General features: G+C 36.3%; 1 protein-coding gene across 6 annotated transcripts in view; it reads right to left on the bottom strand.

Annotated features, from left to right (window-relative positions):
- Positions 1–24,083, bottom strand: part of LOC121738560 (protein phosphatase 1 regulatory subunit 12B) — a 71,343-nt gene that overhangs the window by 38,999 nt on the left and 8,261 nt on the right. For all 6 annotated transcript variants that reach the window (XM_042130708.1, XM_042130710.1, XM_042130712.1 and 3 more), the window contains exons 2-4: positions 2,312–2,442; positions 1,024–1,142; positions 505–653 (exon numbers count right to left, since the gene is read on the bottom strand). In XM_042130708.1, coding sequence (XP_041986642.1) covers positions 505–653; positions 1,024–1,142; positions 2,312–2,442 — 399 coding nt within the window. The remainder of the gene's footprint in view (positions 1–504; positions 654–1,023; positions 1,143–2,311; positions 2,443–24,083) is intronic.

The raw sequence follows: 24,083 nt of genomic DNA, 5'->3' as shown, positions 1-24,083 counted from the left end.
TTTCAGCAAAATCGGTTCAAATCTGGTTGAATTCTAAAGAAGCCCTTGTTGACGATATTTAGATACTACCACTTTTTTAATCCTTAATTAATGTCATTATTTAAGGATTAAAAAAAATACGGTTGTCCATGCAAAATGCACATACGTCATTCTCACAACATGGTGGGCCTAGACCAGAAGAATCTTCTCGGGTTTTCTCACCATCTTTTCTATAAGTCTTATTTACTTCCCCACCTGTAGGGCTAAGGGCTAGGATAATATCAGTAGACATTAGATCGAATCGACATACTAACAGATTTTATCGACAAAAACTGTCACTTTGTCTTGTCTGTCACTTTTCTATTCTTCCGTAGAAAGAAACCGTTTCTATGGTGACCATGCTACGCCTGCAGGGATGGAAACTGTACCCCTCTTGAGTACAACTCAATAGACGTAATAAACCCAGAGAGGCTTCCTAGCTTTACCTGAGTAGAGCTGAGAAATGTTTGTTACTTAATAACTTACATCGATATACCCCTTCGCGGCAGCCACATGGAGTGGCGTGCCACCAGTCTTCGGATCCCGAACCTCAACGTAGCCGTTGGCAGCCCAGTTCTTGGCGTCACTCATGAGCGCGTCCACCTCAGCGTTACGGGACTTCTCACAGTCCACACCTGGAACACACACCATAAATAACCTATGTATTGAGAACTCACATAATATTATAAACTAGCTAACGCCTGCAACTCCGTTACGCCAAAATTCTTTTATTGCACGGGGACATTTTTCTGGGATGAAAAGTTTCCTATGCCCTTGACCCATCGGTATGGAGAAAGTCTCTCCATAACAAATTTCAGCAAAATCGGTTCAGCGGTTTGGGCGTGAAGAGGTAACAGTAGCAACAAATTTACGCATTTACAGTACTTATTAGTATGGGCATTAGGCATCCTCTTGAGTCTTGCGCACTTGGCATTGCTTACTAAAAGCACGCCTACTAAGTCCTGGGCTTATTATTAAAAAATATTGCTTGTTCTATATACAAACCTTGTTCATCGATAGCATTTTGGAGTAACTCCTCCATTTTGTCCCCCTTAGCGATGTCCAGAGGCAGCTCACCGTCAGAATTGACTGCAGCCACATCAGCTCCATTTTCAAGAAGATATCTAAAAAAATAAAATATGTTGATGTTATGTTCAGGAATCAGTTGCATTACAATTTACAAAAAATAGAGCACTGTAGGCAAGTTTCAAGGCATTTTAATCAGTAAAAGAATAAGGTCTTGTTTATACAATAAACCTCTACCCAAAATATTTACTACAAAGCGGATTCCGCCTTTGTGTACTTATTTCCTTCCCAACATAATATTATTAGAAAACACAGCAACTTTAATAGAAAAAATAATAGTAAGTGGAAAAATATTGAGTACAATAATTAATAATTATACAAAATATGAATACAAAACAATGTCCGATCACAGGAACTCCCTCGGAACGGGGTCAAGTGACTCACGTTGTTTACAATAATAATTATCAATAGTCATATTACAGAACGATGTAGATGACACATAGCATCGTAGGACATCAGTTGATCTTCATTCAACTCTGACATCACTAAAGTACGGTCGCCGAAGAGAGAGAATTCCATTGACCTAACTTGCCTCACGCAGGCCTCCTGATTCACAAAACGTGTGCATGTAAACATTATACCAATAGTTTCGCGCGGCGCGTGTATGAAAGGGACAAACGGATAACGTTCAGTGGCCAAATTTCTCTCTATCCGGCGACCGGATTACTTTCGGAAACTTCTTTAATTTTGAGTTCAGTTTCGTAGTGGAATGAATATTTTCTATGAGAGACGAGGCGAAGACAAAACTTAATGTCAGGATTTTTATGAATCTTTTTGACTCGGATAGTATTTAGATAGTATTTAGTTCTGACGGTAGTTGGCAGAACCAATAATAATAATAATAATAATTAACGGGAACTTAAATATTATTGGTTCTATCAAATCATAGTACTTAGCAAATATCTCGCGTTCTATTACTATTCCTCTCAAAAATTTCCAACGAGGTACTTTATCAGCGGATCTTACTCCCTAAGACGTAATTTTTTTTAAGAGCTTTGGCCCTCCACACCCACCCACTGTACATCCTGGTTCGCCAGGATCGACAGCGGTATCCAACCACTAAAACCCTTTGATATTATCTCAGGGAGCCCAAGGGGCACGCTAAAGCTGTCTTGGCACCCACAACGAAATTAATCAGAAGAAATTAGGAGGAGTATGTATTCCAATTTGCCTCCTCATAAGACAGCACAAAGTTACTGTTACTTACCTAGCTATGCTGAGGAACCCGCATGATGCTGTGGCGTGCAACGGAGTCCAGCCCTCGTTATCACCCCTATTCACGTCGGCTCCGTTCTCCACCAGAAACTCCACCATCTCCAGGTTGTCGTCTATGCATGCCTGGAAACACGAGTGGGAATTATGATTATCAGATCAAATAAAAATCAGTGATGTTAAAAGTACTTCCAATCTGTAATCCACATTATCCAAACTATGGGAGGAATATAAAGTCGTTTTTTTTTATACTTAATATATTTAATTAATCAAAGTATGTACCATTGTTATCGGTGCGGGTAGTTCGTTGATCCCTTTACAAAAAAAACGGAGGGACGAGAGTCAATGAATTCTTAGAATGCGTAAAAGGCTGTATAAAAGGCGGTGTTTTGGCCGATGGCGGCACTTGACGGACGTTGTTTGTAGAGTCCACATCCTGAGGATGCTGCGGTGTTGGGGCGAAACGCGCGTCGAGGTTTTCAACCTGCATGATTTGCCAACATGTTCTTGCATGCGAGTGTACGCATAGGCAGTGTGGGAGGAGGGAGGTGCTGTACACATGCCTATGCGTACACTCACTCATTTACTTAAAGGTGGAAGTCGTTTCCGCGGAATATTGCTAAAAATAATAACAAACTAAATTTTAAGCTATGGATTTCCGTAAAGTAACGCCTGATTCCATTAACTAACTCTTAGAATGCAGTTTGGACTGCCACATCAGAGTTGATTTTTTTTCCTTGTAGGAAGTTATCTAATTCTGAAAAGAATTCCGAAAAATATGGTGATCTGTTGTAGCAAGGTCCGGGGAGTACGGTAGATGTCGCAGACATTCCAATTGCAGCTCATCCAGTTTTGCGGCCGTCTGTTGTGCAGTCTGTGTGGTCTAGCGTTGTCCTGAAGCAGCAGTGGCCTAGAGCGATTGACCAGCCTTGGTTGTTTAGCAGGTAGTTCTTCCATCATGGTTTGCAGTTGCTGACAATAGATATCTGCCGTAACCGTTTGACCAGATTTTAGAAAGCTGTAGTGAACGACACCGGCACTAGTCCACCGAACACTCGCAAGTAACTTTTTCTGAGTAAATTTTCGCTTAGGGCAGGATTTGGCTGATTTTCCAGGGAAAAGCCATTGCAACGAACCCTTACCCGATTATCGTAAAGAATCCATTTTTCATTACAAATAATGACCCGATTTAAAATCCCTTCATTATTGTGTCGGTTGAGCAATATAACGCAGCAGTCGACGCGTGTTTTCTGGTTTGCTTCACTCAATTCATCCTACCTTTCAAGTTTCTTTATCTTCCCAATTTGCTTCCCCATTTCTTTTGCGACACTAGCGCCATACACATTACTAATTCTTCGAGCTGTTTCTGCAGCACTCGTGCCACGGTAGGACTCATACTGGAAAATAAAGCGATATAGTCGATATTTCAATTTTTCATTGTGCGATATGAACGACTCCACAGAAAAAATAATCAAGAAAAAAACAAATGAATTATTTTAAAAACTCAAATGCACAAAATAAATGAATATATGAGCTTGGAATTTTTTACCAAAGGGGAGATATTTGAGATCAAAGTGGCCTGTACAACAAAACACCAATTTCATATGTAAGGGCCTAATATTATTATTATAAAATGATTGTTACCTCACGCCTTAACTGATGAATTGATTTTGATGAAATTTGGTATGGGACCTTAAATCCCGAGAAAAGACATAGGACTTTTCATCCCGAAAAAATTGACGGCTTCAAACGAATTTCGGCGCACTTACGGGCATCAACTATAGGTACAGTAGAACTTTTATCTACAAACTTTTATGGCCTGCCAGTTCTATTAGCTCGAACTTGCCTGGCCACGCTCTCGAGTCCGAGTGTCTAGATGATTATACCCCGAGGCCCCATAATCTGACCTACCTTCAAGTAAGAGTAGCATTACGATCAATTAAAATGTTTTTTCTAGGAAAAGACCTTTGGCTTTGGTCGTGATCCCGAAGGCGATGGTTTGGCAAAGCAAATATCTAGACCAAAGGAAACCGATGTCAAAATTTAATCAAGAATCACAATGAGAATACTTATATACTCCGGTGAAGCCTCCCTAAGAGGACGTAGAAGAGAGACGTAGAATGATCTTTGTGAGACTTCTTTGGAGAGACTATACTGTATTGACTGTACAATATGCAAACAATAGGTTGGAGAAAAAGTATTTTTAACCGACTTCGAAAGACGAGGAGGTTATATATTCGGCTGTGGATAAATTTTTTTTCGCATTATAGTATGTAAGAACTTGTCATAAAATCTCTTGGCCAATTGTATCTTGCTGATTTTGGTATCATTAAAAAATTTTAATTTTACAGAAGACAATTCCAAATTCAAATTAGGTAAATGTGAGATTTTTATTCGTTTTTTTTTTATTGTTAAATTGAATTCTAATGAAGAAATTCGATACATTTTAAAATTTTATTAGAAAAAAGGTAAAAGCAACACAAGCCGCGAAAATAATTTGTGATGTTTATGGACCTAATGCAGTATCTGTGAGAGTAGCGCGTTTTAAGCGTGTTCAATCCTGAAATTTTGATATCAAAGATACACATCGCTCTGGTCGCCCTGTTGGCTGTTACGAACAAAACTGATGCCATTTCTGAAAAAGTGGAGCAAGATCGGCTAATTAGTAGTTACGATGTAGCTGAAGAACTGGGGATTGACCTCAAAACGGTTTTGGCGTATTTGAAAAAAGCTGGGTACCTACACAAAAAAGCTCGATATTTGGGTGCCTCATAAGCTCATTGAAAGAAACCTAATGAACCATGTACATGTCATTTGTGATTCATTATTACGACGTAATGAAACCGAACCATTTTTGAAGAAGCTGATAACTGGTGATGAAAAGTGGATCATGTACGACAAGAACGTGCGAAAAAGATCGTGGCCAAAGGCCGGTCAGGCTTCACAGACCGTGGCGAAACTCGGGTTCACTCGCAACAAGGTGATGCTGTGTGTGTGGTGGAATTGGAAGAGCATTATTCATTATGAGCTGTTATCGCCAGGCAGGACCATCGATTCTGAACTGTATTGCGAACAACTGATGAGATTAAAGCAAGAAGTTGAGAGAAAGCGGCCGGAATTAATGAATAAGAAAGAAACAGAAGGGGTGTTGTTTTTCACCATGATAACGCTAGACCTCACTCATCTTTAGCCTGTTTGGCTGGGAGGTGTTAATGCATCCGCCGTATAGTCCTGAGTCCTGACCTTGCACCTTCAAATTTCCACCTGTTTCGGTCGCTGCAGAATTCCTTTGGCAGTGTCAGGTTGACATCACAAGATGACTGCCAATACCACTTGTTGCAGTTTTTTCATCTGAAGCCCCAAAATTTTTATAGCAATGGGATCATGTCCCTACTAACAAGACGGTAAAAGTTATCGAACAAAATGGCACCTAGGTATATACTTTAGTCAATTGTAAATAAACTTTTTAAAAAACCTTTTGAATTTTTATATAAAATGCGAAGAAACTTTTTCCCCAACCTAAGAGTTTTCATAAGATATTGTTACAGTGCACAGTGTGGTGTGCTAGTTGACATTTGAAAAGTATAATTCATTGACATGGCCAGCAAATCGATCACATTAAATGTAGAGAGATTCTAAAAGCAAAAGTCGCTGCACAAACTCATATCTTAAAATCTTAATAATATCTTAGTATAGCATTTCGCATTTCCAATTACTCAGTATCAGTTTACAATCGCAGAGCACACAAAAAAGGTAAGAGAGAATTCCACGTAAAATTTACAAATCTTCTGATCGCGCGCAGCATTTCACAAGAACGATCTATATCATATAACAGTTACCTCTAACCGTTACATAAGGTGATCAATGGTCATAATAAAAACATGTTCAGCATAAGCCGAGTGCACAATAGTAGAGTCTAGTGCACTATGTGTGCAGCAGAACGGAACACCACGGTCAGTGCCACAACCGTCGGCGCGTGTCGGCCTCACTTCACGTTGGACTATGATATAGTTAACCATTATGTCTACACACATAGGCAAAAGGGTATATTGCGCAAAGGTCGGAGCAGAAGGCGCTAGGGGCACATACGGTAAATTATAATCATATATCACAATATTGACGGAAGCATTGACAAACGTCGAAACGAATTTTTTGTTTACAGTATATACCAGGTCTATACTGATGAATAAGGATGCATTTTAGCGTTCAAAACATTGTAGTAAACGGTAATAATATATCCTATGATATACCACTATGGTAGACCACTAATTATCGGGTCGCGGGCGCGTAAAACGTGTCTCTATTGCATGAGTTTCATTGTAGGAGCTGGATTAAGTTACTCTGCGGTTTATTTTTAAGCGACTTCATTGTATTGTGATTTATGATTATAGATTACTTTGTATAAATTTCTAGATGATATTACTTTGTATTTTCGAGATCATAGAAAATACTCAAAAGTAAAGAGATTTGTAACAAGTATCGGATTTGCGCCCTGTATTCCATACATTCCCATACATTTTGTTACAATCGCCAACGATGGATACGTCTTACTTTAATTTGTACACAATATACATATTAGAGAGACAGTCTCTAAAGAACATACATTGATTGGAATCGAACCAGCCAATACATGACTTATTAATAATTATTAATTAACCCAGGGTAAAACCTTCGCGGCATAAAATCTTTTCCACTGAACCGTCGCGCATCAGTATGACTCATCATTAAAACGGAAATCAGTCATTTCAAGTCTCCTCAAATTATTTTAATTTCTACAGGGTGTAACAAAACAAAGGCGTGATAATACTTTACGATATGTACTGGTCGCCTTTATAGAGTTCACAGTAAAGTAGCAGCGCTGATTGTTTTGTATAGGAATGACGCTGAGGCGCTCGCCACGGGAATCACTAAAAGTTTGCTACACACCCTAAACTGCCCTAAAGTATTGTTTTGTTTTGTTACACACTGTAAAAACATTACACAATATCATCAGTTATCAAATAATCGCCAGCATAACAATACATTTAAATTCATCAGCTGATGAGATTAATTAATTATGTTTATCAACCCTCATATTGGTATCTTGTGAATTACTGCATGTTGTAACTTTTTTGTTCCAAAATCTTTAAATTGCACGCCAACCGTACACTTTTCCGCCATATTTTATGTCCCTTCCCTGGAATCAAAGTATATCTGTATCCTGTACCAAAATTCATCAAAATCCGTTTACCGGAGTAAGCATGCGAGAAACAGACAGACCGACAGACACACTTTCGCGTTATTTTTTTTTACACAAAATTTTTCTTTCAAAAATTATTTATAAGTAAGCATATTTATGTCTAGACTGCAATAGCCGTAGTTGACTTGATGTCTCAGCATAGCTCGTAAATAATTATTAGATTGGCATCCAACCAAGTGCTCCAATGGTGCATGTATGTTACCTTTTTGGTAAGACGACAGTTGCAGTTTCTCAAGAGCCAAACGTAAAGGTATAAATAATTTTAATTTAGCTAATTACAGTCGCATGCTTCATTGATTGAAATATAATTCAATTAAAAATAATAAATCGCTTGGCAGGTAAAAAAATATTCTTTTTTTAAAATCCACTTTGGTCCATGATGGATAACCAAGATGGTAGCAATCGTAGACGAATATGCCTACACGTTGGTAGTTGCCTATATTTATCCATCATTAACCAAAGTGCGGCGGACGTATAAGAACTTTTTAAAAAAGGTACACACCAACATAATATAAAGCAGGTATAATATAAAGTAGGTATTCAATAAATTCTTCAGCCTGGAAACTGCATCAATGCAAAGTGTTTCTGAAGTGTGCGTTGAAGAGAGGAGCTTCGCTAAAGAACTAAAAAGTATGGTCCTTCATTTTACTACTAGTGTAAAGGTGAAAAAATTATAGTACAAGTTTTACTAATTGTAGTAAAATATGAGTAAAATCTAGTAAAATGGAACATTAACATGTTGGCATATTTAGTATTATTTAATATTTAGTACACCAGTCGCTATATTTTTACATTATCCCCTTTGCTAATAAAACGATTTACACTGAAGGGACAGATAAAAAAAACTTTTTTTTTGTACTTTTTTGATACGTTAAAAAGTGACAAAGACACATACAATGTACAGCTATAACAAAGTGTGAAATGTGAATCTATTTTAAATATGAGGACTGAGGGGATTTATGTACTATCAGGGAAGTCAATTCATAGGCAGATGCCAAACCTTACGCAGGTTTTTGGAGGCGTTATGTCAAACTTAACCGACAGATCACGGCTAACATTGAATTAACATAACCCGACCCGACGTAGGTTCGTCAACTATACCACAATAGACATAACGACCAGTAGTTCGACTGCAAAGAGACGGACAGGTTTCAATATCTGTCAAATTCGTCGGGTTTCACTAGGATTATGAACGGAATGTGCCTCGCGCTGGCTGATATAATTTATTTTTAAATATTTAAAATAAAGATTTCAAAATTAGATTCTGTCAATTTTAATCGCATGTGCCAAAACATAAACAATAATACGACCAAAGAGGAACACGTCCAGCGAATATGTCATAGTTTTGAATTCGTAGGTGACAAGTTAACAACCCTAGCGACGATTTTCGTCATAATACGTCAAATTTAAAAATTTCAACATCAGTTCTAAGTCGGCATACTCTATCATTCTGTCTACTCTGACTATACTCCACTCGGGCTAACTTGTCGCTAGCGGTCATTGACTTCCTGTCAAAAACTTGTCATTTTCCATATAAACCGCGATTGACAATGAAGTGTCAGATATTGTCAATCGTGGTTTTATATGGAAAATGACAAGTTTTTGACAGGGAGTCAATGACCGCTAGCGACAAGTTAGCCCGAGTGGAGTATAGGTACCTGAAACAATTTCTACGATGGTACATAGTGAGTTTACTAGGGGGTTGTTAGGGTTGACCTACACGTACCAAGCCACACTGTGTCAATATGTGGTACGTGTGAAAAGTCCTATTAATTTTCAATACAAAGTAGCCCGACCACCTGGTGTGGTTGTGGTCGTGGTGTTGTTGCGGTATGTATGGAACGGCCCTAAGTGAAATATTATTCTGCAATCTGCATAATATAGCTAACATGTAATTCGACTCATGACACTCCATGACAGCATACAAGCATGCTGCATGCTTCATTACACTCTGTAACAATATCATCTGTGATCGTATAGCTTACAACTATTTGCAAGCTATACGATCTTGAATAGAGCTAGAATTTCAAAGCTGTTTGTAAGGGTTTTATTTTATTTATTTAATCAGGACACCAAACACTAGATACATCGAAACCTTTATCGAAACATTATTAAAATAAGCATATTAATTATAAATTCTTCTGATGCATGTTCCTTAGCAGGTGACACGGCATTTATAACCAGAGCTCCACAAAATATTGTATTTTTTGATGATATTAGTTACTAAACTTTAATTTTTATATTGTGTGATTTAAATTGTGTCACTTAAACTTTAATCATTATATTGTGTGATTGTAACAATAAAATATGAAATAGGTTGATAAATGTGTGTTTAAACAAGGCCTAATTCTCGATTTTCGTTAGATTTTCAGTATGTCAGCACTCAGCGCCCGCGATTGGGGAAACCGGAAAGGTGAAAATCAATTGAGGGTATAGAAGCAAAGGTTAAAGCAAATACACCTCAGGCTCCATCTAATTATAAAATTATTGTGTCACAGTGTTTGTGCGCGAACTCCTCCAAAACGGCTCAACCAATTTTAATGCAATTTTGTATGTACATTCGTTGGGCCTAAGAATAGGTTTTTATCTTCTTTTATTGATACCAGAAATAATTTATACAGCAGAACAACTAGATATAATATTACAACTAGATATAATATTACATGAAAACGAAAATTTTAATCACATTAAATGCATTTCTAATGAAATTTTTTACTCAAAATTAAAAAGTGGAATTAGCCAACCTTGTTTTATACCCATCGATTTTGATTGAGGGGAACCGTTCCTAAAAAACTAAAATAAAAAGACCTTTCGAAATATACAACTCGGAAGCTGCAATAATAAATAAACGGAAGAAAAACCATTTCAGTGCTCCCATTTCCTACATCTGATCTGAATAAAAAATACAATAGCGTTGGTTCAAAAAAAAGTAGTCCACTGCAGTCTGCAACATCTTAAAAGATTTTAGTTAAATAAATCTCAAACTTTCAGCAGTGGAACGTCTATTAATCAACAGAAGCAGAATGCTCCAAATTCTTACACATTGTTTATTAATGATAAAGATAAGACTTCTAGCAGACTAGACGTTCTAAAACATATAAATAATAAAATAAACACGACCCGTATTCTTGGCAAGACTCGAGTGACTTGCCATCAGTCAGCTTCGCTCCTACATCCACATTTAACTAAAATAAAACGTTAGTAGCGCGTGTGCAGCCTATGACGTAACTAATATCAACGGATCTCTCCTCGTCGTCTCTAGCATGACCTCGAAAAAAATTCTCGTCCGATTCTAAATTTACACGGCACTGTGTCATTCAGTAATACATCATTCCAGCATTAAAATATGTAGGTCGGTCGATGACAGTATCGAACATACTATGCATTTTTTAATAATTAAATTATTTTTAACGCAATTAAAAAATATCCGAAACATAGGAGTCGTATTGAGAATATATTGTATTTCGACTTCCAGCAGGCTTCACAGTACAAGTGAGAAAAAATCTAAATTGGAAATACTGACTGTATATTTTAGGGACATATTGACAGATTTCCATCGTCAATCTGCCACTTTTATCTATTCTACCGTGGATAGAATAGCTTTATTAGTTACACTAAGCGTGCTGGTAGACTACCCAGTCTTAAATGTAAGTCTCAAGACATGATAAAATCAAAATTAGCAAGTAAGTACGTAACAATTTTAAGAGGAAAAATAACGTAGCGATCTCATTGCCCGAATTACGTATGTATTGTGTAATACGTACACGATAAACGATTACAATTTTAAAAACGCAAGTGGCGAAGGGCGTTGCTATTATCGCGATCGGCAGTATTGAGCCAATATTAAAAAAAACAATGATCAAAATTAGAAGCTCACGAAGTCATCGACCCAATTTTCCGGACTATCTAATGAGAAGAGTATAGTGCACTATAAATACTAATATATATACAACATGGCGCGGCATACATACAAGACAAAACGCATCCGTGATCAAACGCTGCCAAAATATTAATTTACATTGTGAAGGCAAAGGCAGATAGTAGACTGTTTACAATTATTATAAATAACCCAGATTACGAACACACGCTGCAAATACTAATAAAGTTAATATAACAATACTATGATACACGTAACCGATTGCGTGCAAATGATGTTCCTACATACTTTTTTCTTACAGCTCAAATTGTCAACGGGCCGATAGATCAGACTGACTGTCAAAACAGATGAAAAAAAAACCGGCCAAGTGCGTGTCGGGCCACGCGCAATATAGGATTCCGTAGTATCGCTAGTTTTTGATAATTTTTGTATGGTCAATGAATGTGCATTTATAACGTGTTTTACACTACTAACAAGTAACAAGTTCAAATGAATTTGAACGAAAAGTTCCTTTGTACTTCGCCAAATACATTTTTTTTAGTTGATCGACTATAACTCAAAAACTAATGAAGTCTTATTAGCCGTAATAGCTCCTGTGAAGTTTTTCACATTTCCAGAAGCAACCGTTTAGCTGGTAGCTGGCCACTGGACTCTAACGATTTTTTTTTCAAACTAAATATTTCACAAACGAATCCCTAAATCGGAAAATGATCAATGAATACCCATAATATTTTTAAATAATAATCGGCCAAATGCGAGTAGGACTCGCGCACGAAGGGTTCAGTACCATTTCAATTACCAGAGCAAAATTAGGCCAAAATTTGTGTCTTTTGTATGGGAGCCCCTCATAATGTTTTATTTAATATTAATATTATTATTAAATATTAAAGTACACATAAAACTAAGGATTGTGTGAAAAAATCAAGTACCTACCTATTGCTATTATTTATATGCAGCAAAAAAGGCCAATAAATTTCAGATTTCATGTACAATTTTGTCGACATCATTAATATACGTGCATTCATGCCAAATTACAGCTTTGTAGGACCTGAGCAAAACCGCGGAAGGGCAGACAGACGGACGGACGGATAGACCGAAACTATAAGGGTTTCTTGTTGACTACGGAACCCTAAAGGGTTCTGATGTCATGCATCACACGTCTCTTTTTCTACGCAGTGATACTGACAGTGACATCTAGCTTGCTCAGCACTTCGTTTCTCTATTCCGCTAGGTATATTAACTTTATGGTCGAGCCAGGCTGGCTATGAGTGACCCGAGATAAGCTGCCTTTGCCTAATAATGGAGCAGTGTTACAGGCTAGTAAAAAAAATTACGCTTCAAAACACGTCCGCCGTTGAATGAAAAAGTATTTGATAAAGCTGCAAAAAAAATGAATAATTTCACGTGTGTTAACATCAATTTCGGAAGATAAAAATCACAACGAGAATCTTACAAAAAACTTTGAAGAAAACATTTGAGCGCATTGTAATTTAGATGTAAATAAGTAGGAAACAGAGGTGCCGTGAGTGACAAATCACAATTTTAAATGAATTTTGTACACCAAATTAGGTATCAACTATCATAAATATATATATATATATATATATATATATATATGGATTTTCTGGTAAATAAATTCAGATTCTTGAAATCACGAATTGTGAATACGGGCCACGTCTAAATAAAACCATATAATCAAAAGCAAAGAAGTAGTACAGACCAGCCTATAAAAATTTAATGACCATCTCGTTTTCAGCACAAACAGTCAGATATCGAAAAATCTCTAACTACGAGTTATAATTATTAACTATTTCGTTGATATTTTATTGAGTACTAGATGTCCCGCGCGGCTTCGCCCGCGCAAATTAGGAAATTTACAGAAACCGTACATTTTCCCATAAAAATAGTTATAAGTGGTGTACTTATAACTATTTTTATGGGAAAATGTACGTTTTCACGTGGTCTACTCTATATATTATGTGCCAAATATTGCCATCAAAATTGCTCCAGTAGTTCGTGAGATAAACCCTTTCTAATATTTTCCCCGTTTTTCCCACGTTTTCCTGAGTTTCTTCGGTCGTATTAGTCTTAGCGTGATAATATAATATAGCCTATAGCCTTATTTGATAAATGAGCTATCTAATATAGTTGCAAAACTTCTGAAAAATTCCGAATAATTCCGGAATACTTCTGGGAAAGTTTCTTTAAATTTGAATTATTCAAAATGAATTTAATAAAAAAAAATATGAATTTTTATTTATGCTGAAAAATCGTATATTGCATCAATCATCGATCGCCGCCGCGCATAGAGCGTCGCCCGCCGGCCGCTATCACCGCTTCGCGCGCGCCGACTGCCACGGCGAAATATTCGACGGAAACATTCGATTGCGGGGTACGAATCTTTCCGCGGGGTGAGGGAAAACTTCGAATATTTCGCCGAAATAATTCAATGGAAATATACGTGTTTGTTTGTGGTTTGTGGTGGTTGAGTGAATTATTTGTTCAGTGGCACATTACGTACTTAAGTAAAATATAAATTGTTTATCTATACCTACTTCTAGGTTTAATATTATAAATGCGAAAGTGTGTCTGTTTGCCTGTCTGTCTGTTACCTCTTCACGCTCGAACCGCTGAACCGATTTGGCTGAAAATTGACATGGAAATACTTTGAGTTCCGAGAAAGGACATAGGATAGTTTTTATCCCGGAAAAATGTACGGTTCCGGCGCGATAAACGAATTTTGGCGCAACGGAGTTGCGGGCGTCATCTAGTTTTATCATAAATTAGTAATGGCGAATGGGATAGATTAATCTCTACTTACCTACTTATTACTTATATCCTATATATCCTATTGTAAGTAAATCAGAATAAAAACCATAAAAAATAAACGAACTTATATGATTAGGTATTATCAAAGAAAAGTAACCAGCCGCTATTTATCGCTAGTAATGATAATAAGCCAAAAAAGCCGTTTCTCGCCGCTTGGCTAATAATGTTAGTAACCGGCATCACATATTCTTAGATACACAACTAAAGATAAATAGTTTACAACTTCCAAGCGCAATTTTCCTCGTTATTTTTGACAGTTGAAATATTCCCAAAGTTTCGGAATATTTCGGAATACTTCCGAAGTATTCGACGGGAATAATTCGGAATCTTTCCCGCCAGCATCTATACTATCTAACACTGAAATAAGTTTTTAAATCGGACCTATAGTTCCTAAGAGTAGCGCATTCAAGCAAACATACTCTTCAGGTTTATAATAATTATTAAGTATCGATTTTTTAAATTATCGCTTGACAAACTCGAGTCTCGATTTAAAAGACTATTAAAAGGCTCATAATCATGGGACGATGCATGGTATAATATGGTAGTGATGATGATGAATGTAATTTGCATAGTAGCATATTATGCTTTCCGTTCTTAAAACAACGCCGAAACCCCGAAACTTGTATCTATAAAGAATCAGGAGTTCTCTCAGCACCTTCCGAACCACGGTATACCAGGTCTACCTCGGTGCAAAATCTTACTTGTTGGTAGCATATGCTTAGAATACTTCTCACGAAACCGAAGTCACCACATGTTTCCCTATAAATTTTGAGGAGTTCCCTCGATTACTTATGGATCCTTCACTTTTGTGAATATAATACCAAATTGGGATGATACCCTACATACCAAAACAAAAATTTTGAAAATCGGTTAACAAACGGCGGAGTAATCGTTGAACATAAAAAAACGAACATAACACCTCCCCCATTTTGAAAGTCGGTTAAAATTGTAGCCTATGTTGCCTATGTATAAGCTATATTATTGTAAAGTTTCATTAAAATCCGTTCAGTAGTTTTAGAAAGAGTAACAAACATCCATACATCCAAACAAACTTGCGCCTTTATAATATTAGTAGGAAGTAGGATTTCAATAGGCTAAAATCGCTAAATAAGCGGATACTGGATAGTTCAAATTTGAGTATAATATTATATACTATCAGAGTAGTTGATTCATATAATTCTGCTGTGTTTTATATTAAGTATTACGATCCCGGAAGACTGAAATGAAATTAAGATTTATTTAATCATTGTATATATTTTATCTGATATTTGGCTAACGGAAAACGCGATTCACTTATTTTAACCTGATAGTTATATTTTTCGAAATTATCAATCTTTCTGGGCTTTTCAACAAATATCTACTACAATCACACAGTTTATAAAATAATAGCTAAAGGAAATATTAGTATTGTATTTAATTTTTAGTAATCATCAAAAACATTTTTAGGACTTACGACCTTTACTTTTGTGCTATAATGCGGGAACCGATGTTACGCGATATTGTTCACGTATTGTTGGGAGCACGATTCAAGGAATCATTGTATTAAGATTGGAGGATAGCGTTGTGTGTAGGCGTGGCTAGCGTTTTGATAGTAGGTTAATATGTCCAACTCAGCCGACAGATCATCACGATTTACATAATCCGATCAAATGATCCGTCAACTGCCCATAAATCAATTTCTTCGATGATAGTTGGTACATATTATGCTATTTACAACCATCCTGGATTAATTAAAATATTGGAAAGATTTTATTTTTATTTTAGACTACAATCTCAGTCGATTACCCTTTAGATACAAAAAATTGCATCCTTAATACAAATAATTTACAAATAAGTAATTGCATCCTTAGGAATTTTCTGCACGCAGCACGCTTAGTATAGAAAGAACAGACATACAGACCACAAAGAAACCTTGTTATTATGTCCCTAAAATCTGACAGTATATTTTATATTCGCAGTTCTAAGCTGCTAAACCTACAAGAGGGGAAATATTGATACATATTCCTCGAAGATTTTAATATAACTTGTGCAGTGGCATAGCGAAAATAATGTCTACTCAAGTACATTTCCAATCATTGATCTATACACTTTAGTACTTACAAGCATTTTATAAATAGGACACATACGGTGTTCCAGATGCGCCATACATACGAAACCTAAATACAGAAATACGAGTATATAGGGACTGATAAAACGATCGATTCGACCCCGTTACAAATGATGGTGTTATAAAATAAAATTAACCATTTAAACCTTAAGATAGCATTCGAAATTCGAATCAAGACGCCCGCGACGAGAGACCACGACCCGAGACCGCGACGGCCGACGGGCAACCGGTCGCAGGTTGCGGGACGACAGCTACCTACGACAACTACCTACTTCAACCTCCGGGAGTATTCGCAAGTACACAAGGAGATGTACTTAGCTATAAAGCTGTGGAATCGAAAATTCGCCCAACTGACTTAGCTTTACAAGAACGATAAAATCTAAATTAGGATGTGACGAAGCTGATCTGAATGATGATAAATGCTTTAAAAAGGCAATAACTAGATTTACTTCGAAATGCAACTTTACAAACAATGTAAATATAACATGATTTTTTTGAAGAGAAAAATAACACGTGGCTCAAAACATCGATAACTAATGATTTCAACACCTTTTTGATTAGTGAATGTGTAGTTTTAGATGAATTTCTTTTAGAGTCTGCAGTAGTTTCTAACACTGCATTTAATAATATTAACTCTGGTGGACATAAACTTGCACCTCATCAGCAAGAAATTTTAGAGTTCACTAATATCCTAGATCAAGGTGTTCAAGATTTACCAATGTATATGGAAGAAAATACTTTAGATTTGTTGCCCAAAATCGATACCATTCCTTCGACTTCATTTTGTTTAGCCTATGAGTCACTAAGCGATAGACAAAAACGAAGGTTGTCTAAAGAACTTCAATGTTCTTTAGAAACTGAACTACCAACAAAAATTAATAAAGCATTGACGAATGTGTTAGAAGTAAAGGGGCAAAAACTAAAAACCAATGCGTCTAAAGATTTACAAAATCAAATTAATTCTTGTCTTAAAAGTCCAACACGACCTTCTAAAATAGCAATTAAACTTCGCGAAGACCTCTTATTCTCCAGATGAAGCTTTAGCAATATTGATAGACAAAAAATTTACAGTAGAGACATACAACTTTTTGCAGAACGATTTAAAATTAAGAGGTTTTCCAGCATTTCCAACTTATCAAAAAGTGTTTGAAGCAAAACAAAAGTGTTATCCTGATAGTGCAATTCAAGTGACAGAAAGAGAAGCATTTGTTCCATTAGCTAGTTTACTTTCTAACACTCTCCAAAGATTAATAAACTCATGCGACGAAATTACATCAGCTTATTGTGAAAAAAAAGACCTAGACACTGTAGATTGTATTTTTGAGGGAAGTTGGGGATTTGATGGCAGTTCAAGTCAATCATTTTATAAACAAAATTTATCTGATGAAGGCCCTGCAAACCGTTTATTTGCTACTACTTTTATCCCATTACGTATAAAAACAAATACAGATTTTGTTATTTAGTTAAACCCAACTCCTCAGTCATACAGGTTTTGCTGTCCGATTCATGTCCAATATCGCAAGGAGACGAAAGATTTAATTCTGAATGAAGAGAAGTGGGTATATAACCAAATTAAAGCTTTAACTACACTAAACTCCGATTTTTAATTCAAGATCAAAAAAACTACTACAATATTGCCACTGCAATAAAATATTTGTGCAACAGTATATTCCTTTTTTCTAAAAAACAAGGGTTAGATAATTTAATTATTAATAATTTTAATCAGATGATTTAAAGTAATAAGTAACCTGAGTTATTTTTTTTACATAAATACAAAACGCCGTGATAAAATCTTAAACAATCGTAATTTTTGGTAGTATACCTGGTATTTTACTGGTATCACTTCAGGTATTCATAACATTTGGTGCAATTATTTACAGGCTGAAGTAACATACTTAATATATTTTAATTATACATGTACCTAATTTACAAAATAGCAGAAAAATTGTGTGTAGCTCGCTTTATGGTCGTTATCTTATCGCTGCCATTTTTTTCGGCCATGACACCATGATATTGTTTATCCTGTCATATTATCCTTAGTATTAAAATGATAAAATTATGTCTTCTATTATGTTTTACAGCAGCATTTGTCCTATACTGTAAAGTGTAAACTATGTAAGTGCGAGAGGGACAAATGCTATTCAAACATAAAAGACGTCCTATTCAGACTAAGATGTAAGTGTTATCTGGGTTCTAGTAAAAAACATTAATATTAATATAAAAGCTTGTATCAATAAGGATTATTTGACAAAAACCTTTTTTAATCATTATGTTGACCAGTAATGCCGATAATAAATAAAGTAACATATTGCAAAAAGGTTGGCGAAACCTGAAATATTCACTTGACAATGACATTTATGTCACTTTGACACCTTTGACAGTGACGTACTGTAATAGCTTTTTTGATCTTGAATTAAAAATCGGAGTTTAGAAGTGGCAACGTCTAACAGAAAGAAAATAAAGGAAAACCCCAACTTGGATAGATGGAAAAGTACTGAATACCACAACAAATACTTCCTCTCAACCAAAATGTCCATATTGCGAAGCGACTTCAACGCAATTCAATAAATTAGATGTAATTTGTTCTCAGCCAATTGATGTATAAGTTTTTAAATACGGAATAAGCCCCTTACATGTATGGATTCGCATGTTAGAGTTCGCACTACATTTAGGCTACAAACTTCCTATAAAGAAAAGGAGGATAAGCTAAGATTCACCTAAATCATGCATTGTTGAAGAAACAAAGAAACACGTGAAAGACAGAGTTCGGCAAGAATTGAAAGCGCTGGTTTATGTTGTGTGACACAATGGTGGAACAACAAATGACGTTGTTGCCAACAACGTCCCGAACAGTTCTTTCTGATAAAGTCGTGTAGTGTTCGCAGAAACATTAAACCTTGGTCAGTGGTTATTGGACGATATTCATTTGATTCTGGTTACCTTGTCCTGTTGTCTACCTGTAGATGCTGATATTATTAACAGCTCAGCCTTTAGGTTTATTATTTATCAGAGCAAGCCGGTGAAGCGCGGTATAAGTTCTGACTTCTGGCGTTAAGATAGAGAACATCACAGCCGAAAACCCAACCGCGAAAAAACCAGAAAGAAACTGAAATATTTACCATTACCATTAAAGGTAGTGAAATTACTAAAACCGTATGAAAATGACGATTTAAGACAACGGAAAACGACATAAATGTTGTAATTAGCGATATATTAGTCGATAGCGACATATAACAGATTTTCTTCCATCCGAGCAAGATGAAGAATAATAAGGTGACTAAGTAGTCTAAGTACATACACACGGCTACTAGCGCATACACCTGGTTATGTCAAAGTGTGGCGGGAAATAATTCTGGAAGCAGTTCCAGGGGAAAGCAGGAATGCTAAAAAAACTATTGCTGGAGTATAAAATAGTAATATAGAAAAAATATGGAGTATAAAATTACAATAATTAAGCATTGTTTTAGTGTAGGTAGGAAAAGAGTCACTCGTGACAGTTAACAAAGAGACAGAGGCCAGAAATATTATGCTATGCTGGCTTTATCTATGCATATTTGGTTATTTAATAGAGGAAATAATTACTGTACCTACATATAAAAAAAAACCTATAAAAATCGGCAAAGTGCGAGTTGGACTCGGGCACGAAGGGTTCCGTACCACACTAGAGTAAAAATAGGCTGAAAATTGTGTTTTTTGTCTTCAATAATCATTTTTGGAAACAGAATACGACGACAAAACGCGAGAGGAACGAAATAACGTATATTTTTTTGTGTTTTTGTGAAAATATGGACGATTGTGACATTTTCTTGCAAAATATGGACTTAGCTATTAATTCATATAAAGCCCACTCCACATTCCCGGCAAAACTACACGAGACTTGCCGAATACGAGAGTGTGGAGAGCATATTCGTCTATATTCGTATTGTCTCGTGTATATTTGCCGAACTATGCGTTCGATGTCGGTACATCAAAGGGTTCTCGGATAGTTTCGTTAAGTTTTGTGTTCGTGCAAAACTACCTCTCCACATTCCCGCTGTCGCTCGGGCCAGTTGACGGACAGTCACCGTATTGAATGCACGTATTTTTTATTAAATATTATTAAATTGGACACACGAACTGGAGTTATCGTTTTTAGAACTACTTATTATATTATTATCAATGTAATCCTAATATAATAATATTAGTAATAATATACGCCTAGAAGGACCAAACAATCATGTTGGAGCCCCCCTTAAATATTAACTTTATATTATTTTTAATATTTTTGTTGCTATATCGGCATTCGGCACCAAAAATACACAATCTCTGAAAATTTCAGAAGTCTAGCTGTGCTGTCGTTAACTACAGCTGCGGCGAGTGTGCCGGTGTATATGATGTACAGTGTACAGTATGTACAATGGCTGGGTGAGGAAATTAAACACAGATTACTGTATAACTGAACACTACTACTTTGGCGGCTGCTGATGGAGAAGTGATCGTCGCTGTAGTCGGACGACCACTCCAACTATTTCCAACTACCTCCCTAGTAGGCGCGTCCATCTTTAATTATTATCAGTACACTACACTAGCTGTCGCCGTTCTTGACTGCCTGGAGACAGACAGACCGACCGACATAGTAGTATCAGTCCTGTTTTTACCTTTTGGGTACGGAACCCTAAAAATGACTCCTTAATGACTGTTCAGGATTTTCTGTTACGAAGTATGGCGGTCATACACTAGTCTACGCTTTTTCCAGCGTATTTTAGGTACTCTTCTTTCATGATTCACCAAATAGCTATAATATGCAGCGAATCCTGCCGTAGCATACATATTTTGGTGATGTCCATGTCGTAGTCTATCTGTCTGTCTGTTTGTTCTGGCTAATCTCTGAAACGGCTGGAGCGATTTTGACGGGACTTTTTTAGCAGATAGCTGATGTAGTAAGGAATAACTTAGGCTACTTTTTAACCGACTCCCGAAAAGGAGGAGGGTATATTTAAGTTTGTTTAAATTTTTTCTTGGACAACTACGCCATTTGTGGGCCGATTTTCAGAATTCTTTTGTTGTTTGTTGTATGAGATATAGCCCGATTTTGGTATCATGGTCACAAAAGTGGTGATCTGATGATGCGATCCATGAGAAATCGACGGGACTCTTTGAAATTTATATAGAAACGAGCTTTTGCCCGCGGCTTCGCTCGCGTTAAGAAGTATTATTATATACAAACTTTCATCGCCTATTTGAACCCCTTGGGATTGGAATTTATCAAAATCCTTTCTTAGCGGATGCCTACGTCAAAAACATCTACCTGCATGCCAAATTTCAGACCGATCCGTCCAGTGGTTTGGGGTATGCGTTGATAGATCACTATGTCAATCAGTCAGTTTGAGTTTTATATAATACTAGCTGTTGCCCGCGACTTCATCCGCGTTAACATAGTATAATAACAAAGATGGATAGTTTTCTCCTTTTTGTTTTTGTGGTTCCTTATACAAAGGGTAAAAACGGACCCTATTTAAGCAAACGTCAAACGCAAACGTCAATAAACTTTCATGTTTCTAACTCAAGAAATGACGGACTTTCATTGAAACTTTCTACCCCAATTTCACCCCCTTGGGGGTAGAATTACCAGAAACACTTTAATACGTATCCAATCATTTTTAATCAGTAACCCAAACATAAAATTTCATGTTTCTAACTCAAGAAATAACGGAGTTTCATTCAAACTTTCAACCCCAATTTCACCCCCTTGGGGGTAGAATTTCCAAAACCGCTTAAATACGTATCCATTCATTTTTAATCAGTAACCCAAAAATAAAGTTTCATGTTTCTAACTCAAGAAATGACGGACTTTCATTAAAACTTTCAACCCTTATTTCACCCCCTTCGGGGTAAAATTTTCAAAATTCCTTCCTTAGTGGGTGTCTACTTAATAAAACAACCCTACTCACCAAATTTCGTGGCTGTAACTTTTACAGTTTTTGCTCAGCGATGATGAATCAGTCAGTCAGTCAGTCAGGACATGTAATTTTATAAGTATAGATATAGATATAAACATATAGTGATTTTACGTTTTTCTGAAGAAGTTCAAGCTTAAACTATCAAAAAATAAGAATTTGCGTCGAAGTATACCCTGGTTCCGAAAGTCCTGTACAGAACTCTTGAATCCTTATAGATGATATTCGGGAATTTCGGCGTTGTTCAATCAAAGCTCTTGCCGTTGACTATGTTATTGTTCCACCGTCTGTTGACTGATTTTCAAAACTCTTTTGTTTCTGTAGTATTTATAATAAAATATCCTACTAATATTATAAAGGCGAAAGTTTGTTTGGATGTATGGATGTGTGGATGTATGGATGTATGGATGTTTGTTACTTTACTCTTTCACGCAAAAACTACTGAACGGATTTTAATATATATTTTAATATATATTAAAATCCGTTCAGTATATTTTAATATATAGCTTATACATCAGAATAACACATAGGCTACAATTTTAACCGACTTTCAAAATAAAGTATTCTAAGCATATGCTACCAACTACACATATACAGTGTATATTTATATGTTATATTATATTATATATATATATATATATATATATATATATATATATATATATATATATATATATATATATATATATATATATATATATAAATATTTAAATGTCAAAATTTAATTATCTCGAGAGTGAGATATCTCGTTGGCGTATGCTAGGTAGGCTGGTCGCCGAATATGAAGAAATGTGTCCATTGAATTTACACGTGCGTGCGTTTTTGCGTGGAAACTTGCGAAATAAACCAACAACAATTATAGGTCAACAACCGAATTTCTTCCTATTCTTCGACCGAGCTGTAGATTAAATCAGTCCACCTAGTTGTCTGACTTAGTAATTAAACATTTAAGTATTCTGTGCTACGACATAGCAATATGACTTTATTACATAGTTTCATATCGTACGTAATATAAAACTGCGCATAACTTATTATTTTTCATGCAAATAAATTGAAACATAAACACAGTTCATGTTCCTCAACTTTTATAGATTTGTGCCGTTTGTTCAATTTTGCCACGATGGATAACCATGATGGCCACAATATTTGCTTAGATGTTTTACGCCGATCATGGACGAACTGGACCCTTTTCCTGTCATGCATATTATTGAATAAGCCCGGCCGGCCGCACATTGTCCGAATTCTGATCAGAAACAGTTGAATTTCGCCGGACCGCCACCCAGCACACTATCCGAAATATCCTTCCAGCGAGTTCGAGCTCACTCGGTTCAGAACAAAATGTAAGAGACAGCGCGGACGTTCAACTGTTTCTAATCAGAAATTTCGGACAATGTGCGGCCGGGCTAATACTCCTGTAACAAACGTCCATCATGGGTGGTGGGCCACAATATGAGAAATCCGCGTCGTTTCTGTTTTAAATGCATTTCTTTAATGTGCAAATACAGAATGAATAAATAAAGTTACGGAACATACCCATACTACCTGACCTATTTAGGGGGAGGGGGTCTTAAAAATATTACGATCGGTCACAGGTGGGGGAGGTTTAGATTTTTGTCACGTAGTCGATTTCGCCGAGAAAGACGTCACGCTTTTTGACTATCTTCGAATCTGGCCCTCAAGTAAGATGTAATTCATAGATCGAGGCACGAAGTAACTTATATCATGATTTCCAGCATTTATCTGACATGAACATGGAGTATTTCGTTATTCATATGGTTC

Source organism: Aricia agestis, chromosome Z (genome assembly GCF_905147365.1).
Source record: "Aricia agestis chromosome Z, ilAriAges1.1, whole genome shotgun sequence".
NCBI lineage: Eukaryota > Metazoa > Arthropoda > Insecta > Lepidoptera > Lycaenidae > Aricia > Aricia agestis.
Note: the sequence above shows the minus strand (reverse complement) of the source record. Positions and strands in the feature narration are given on the sequence as shown.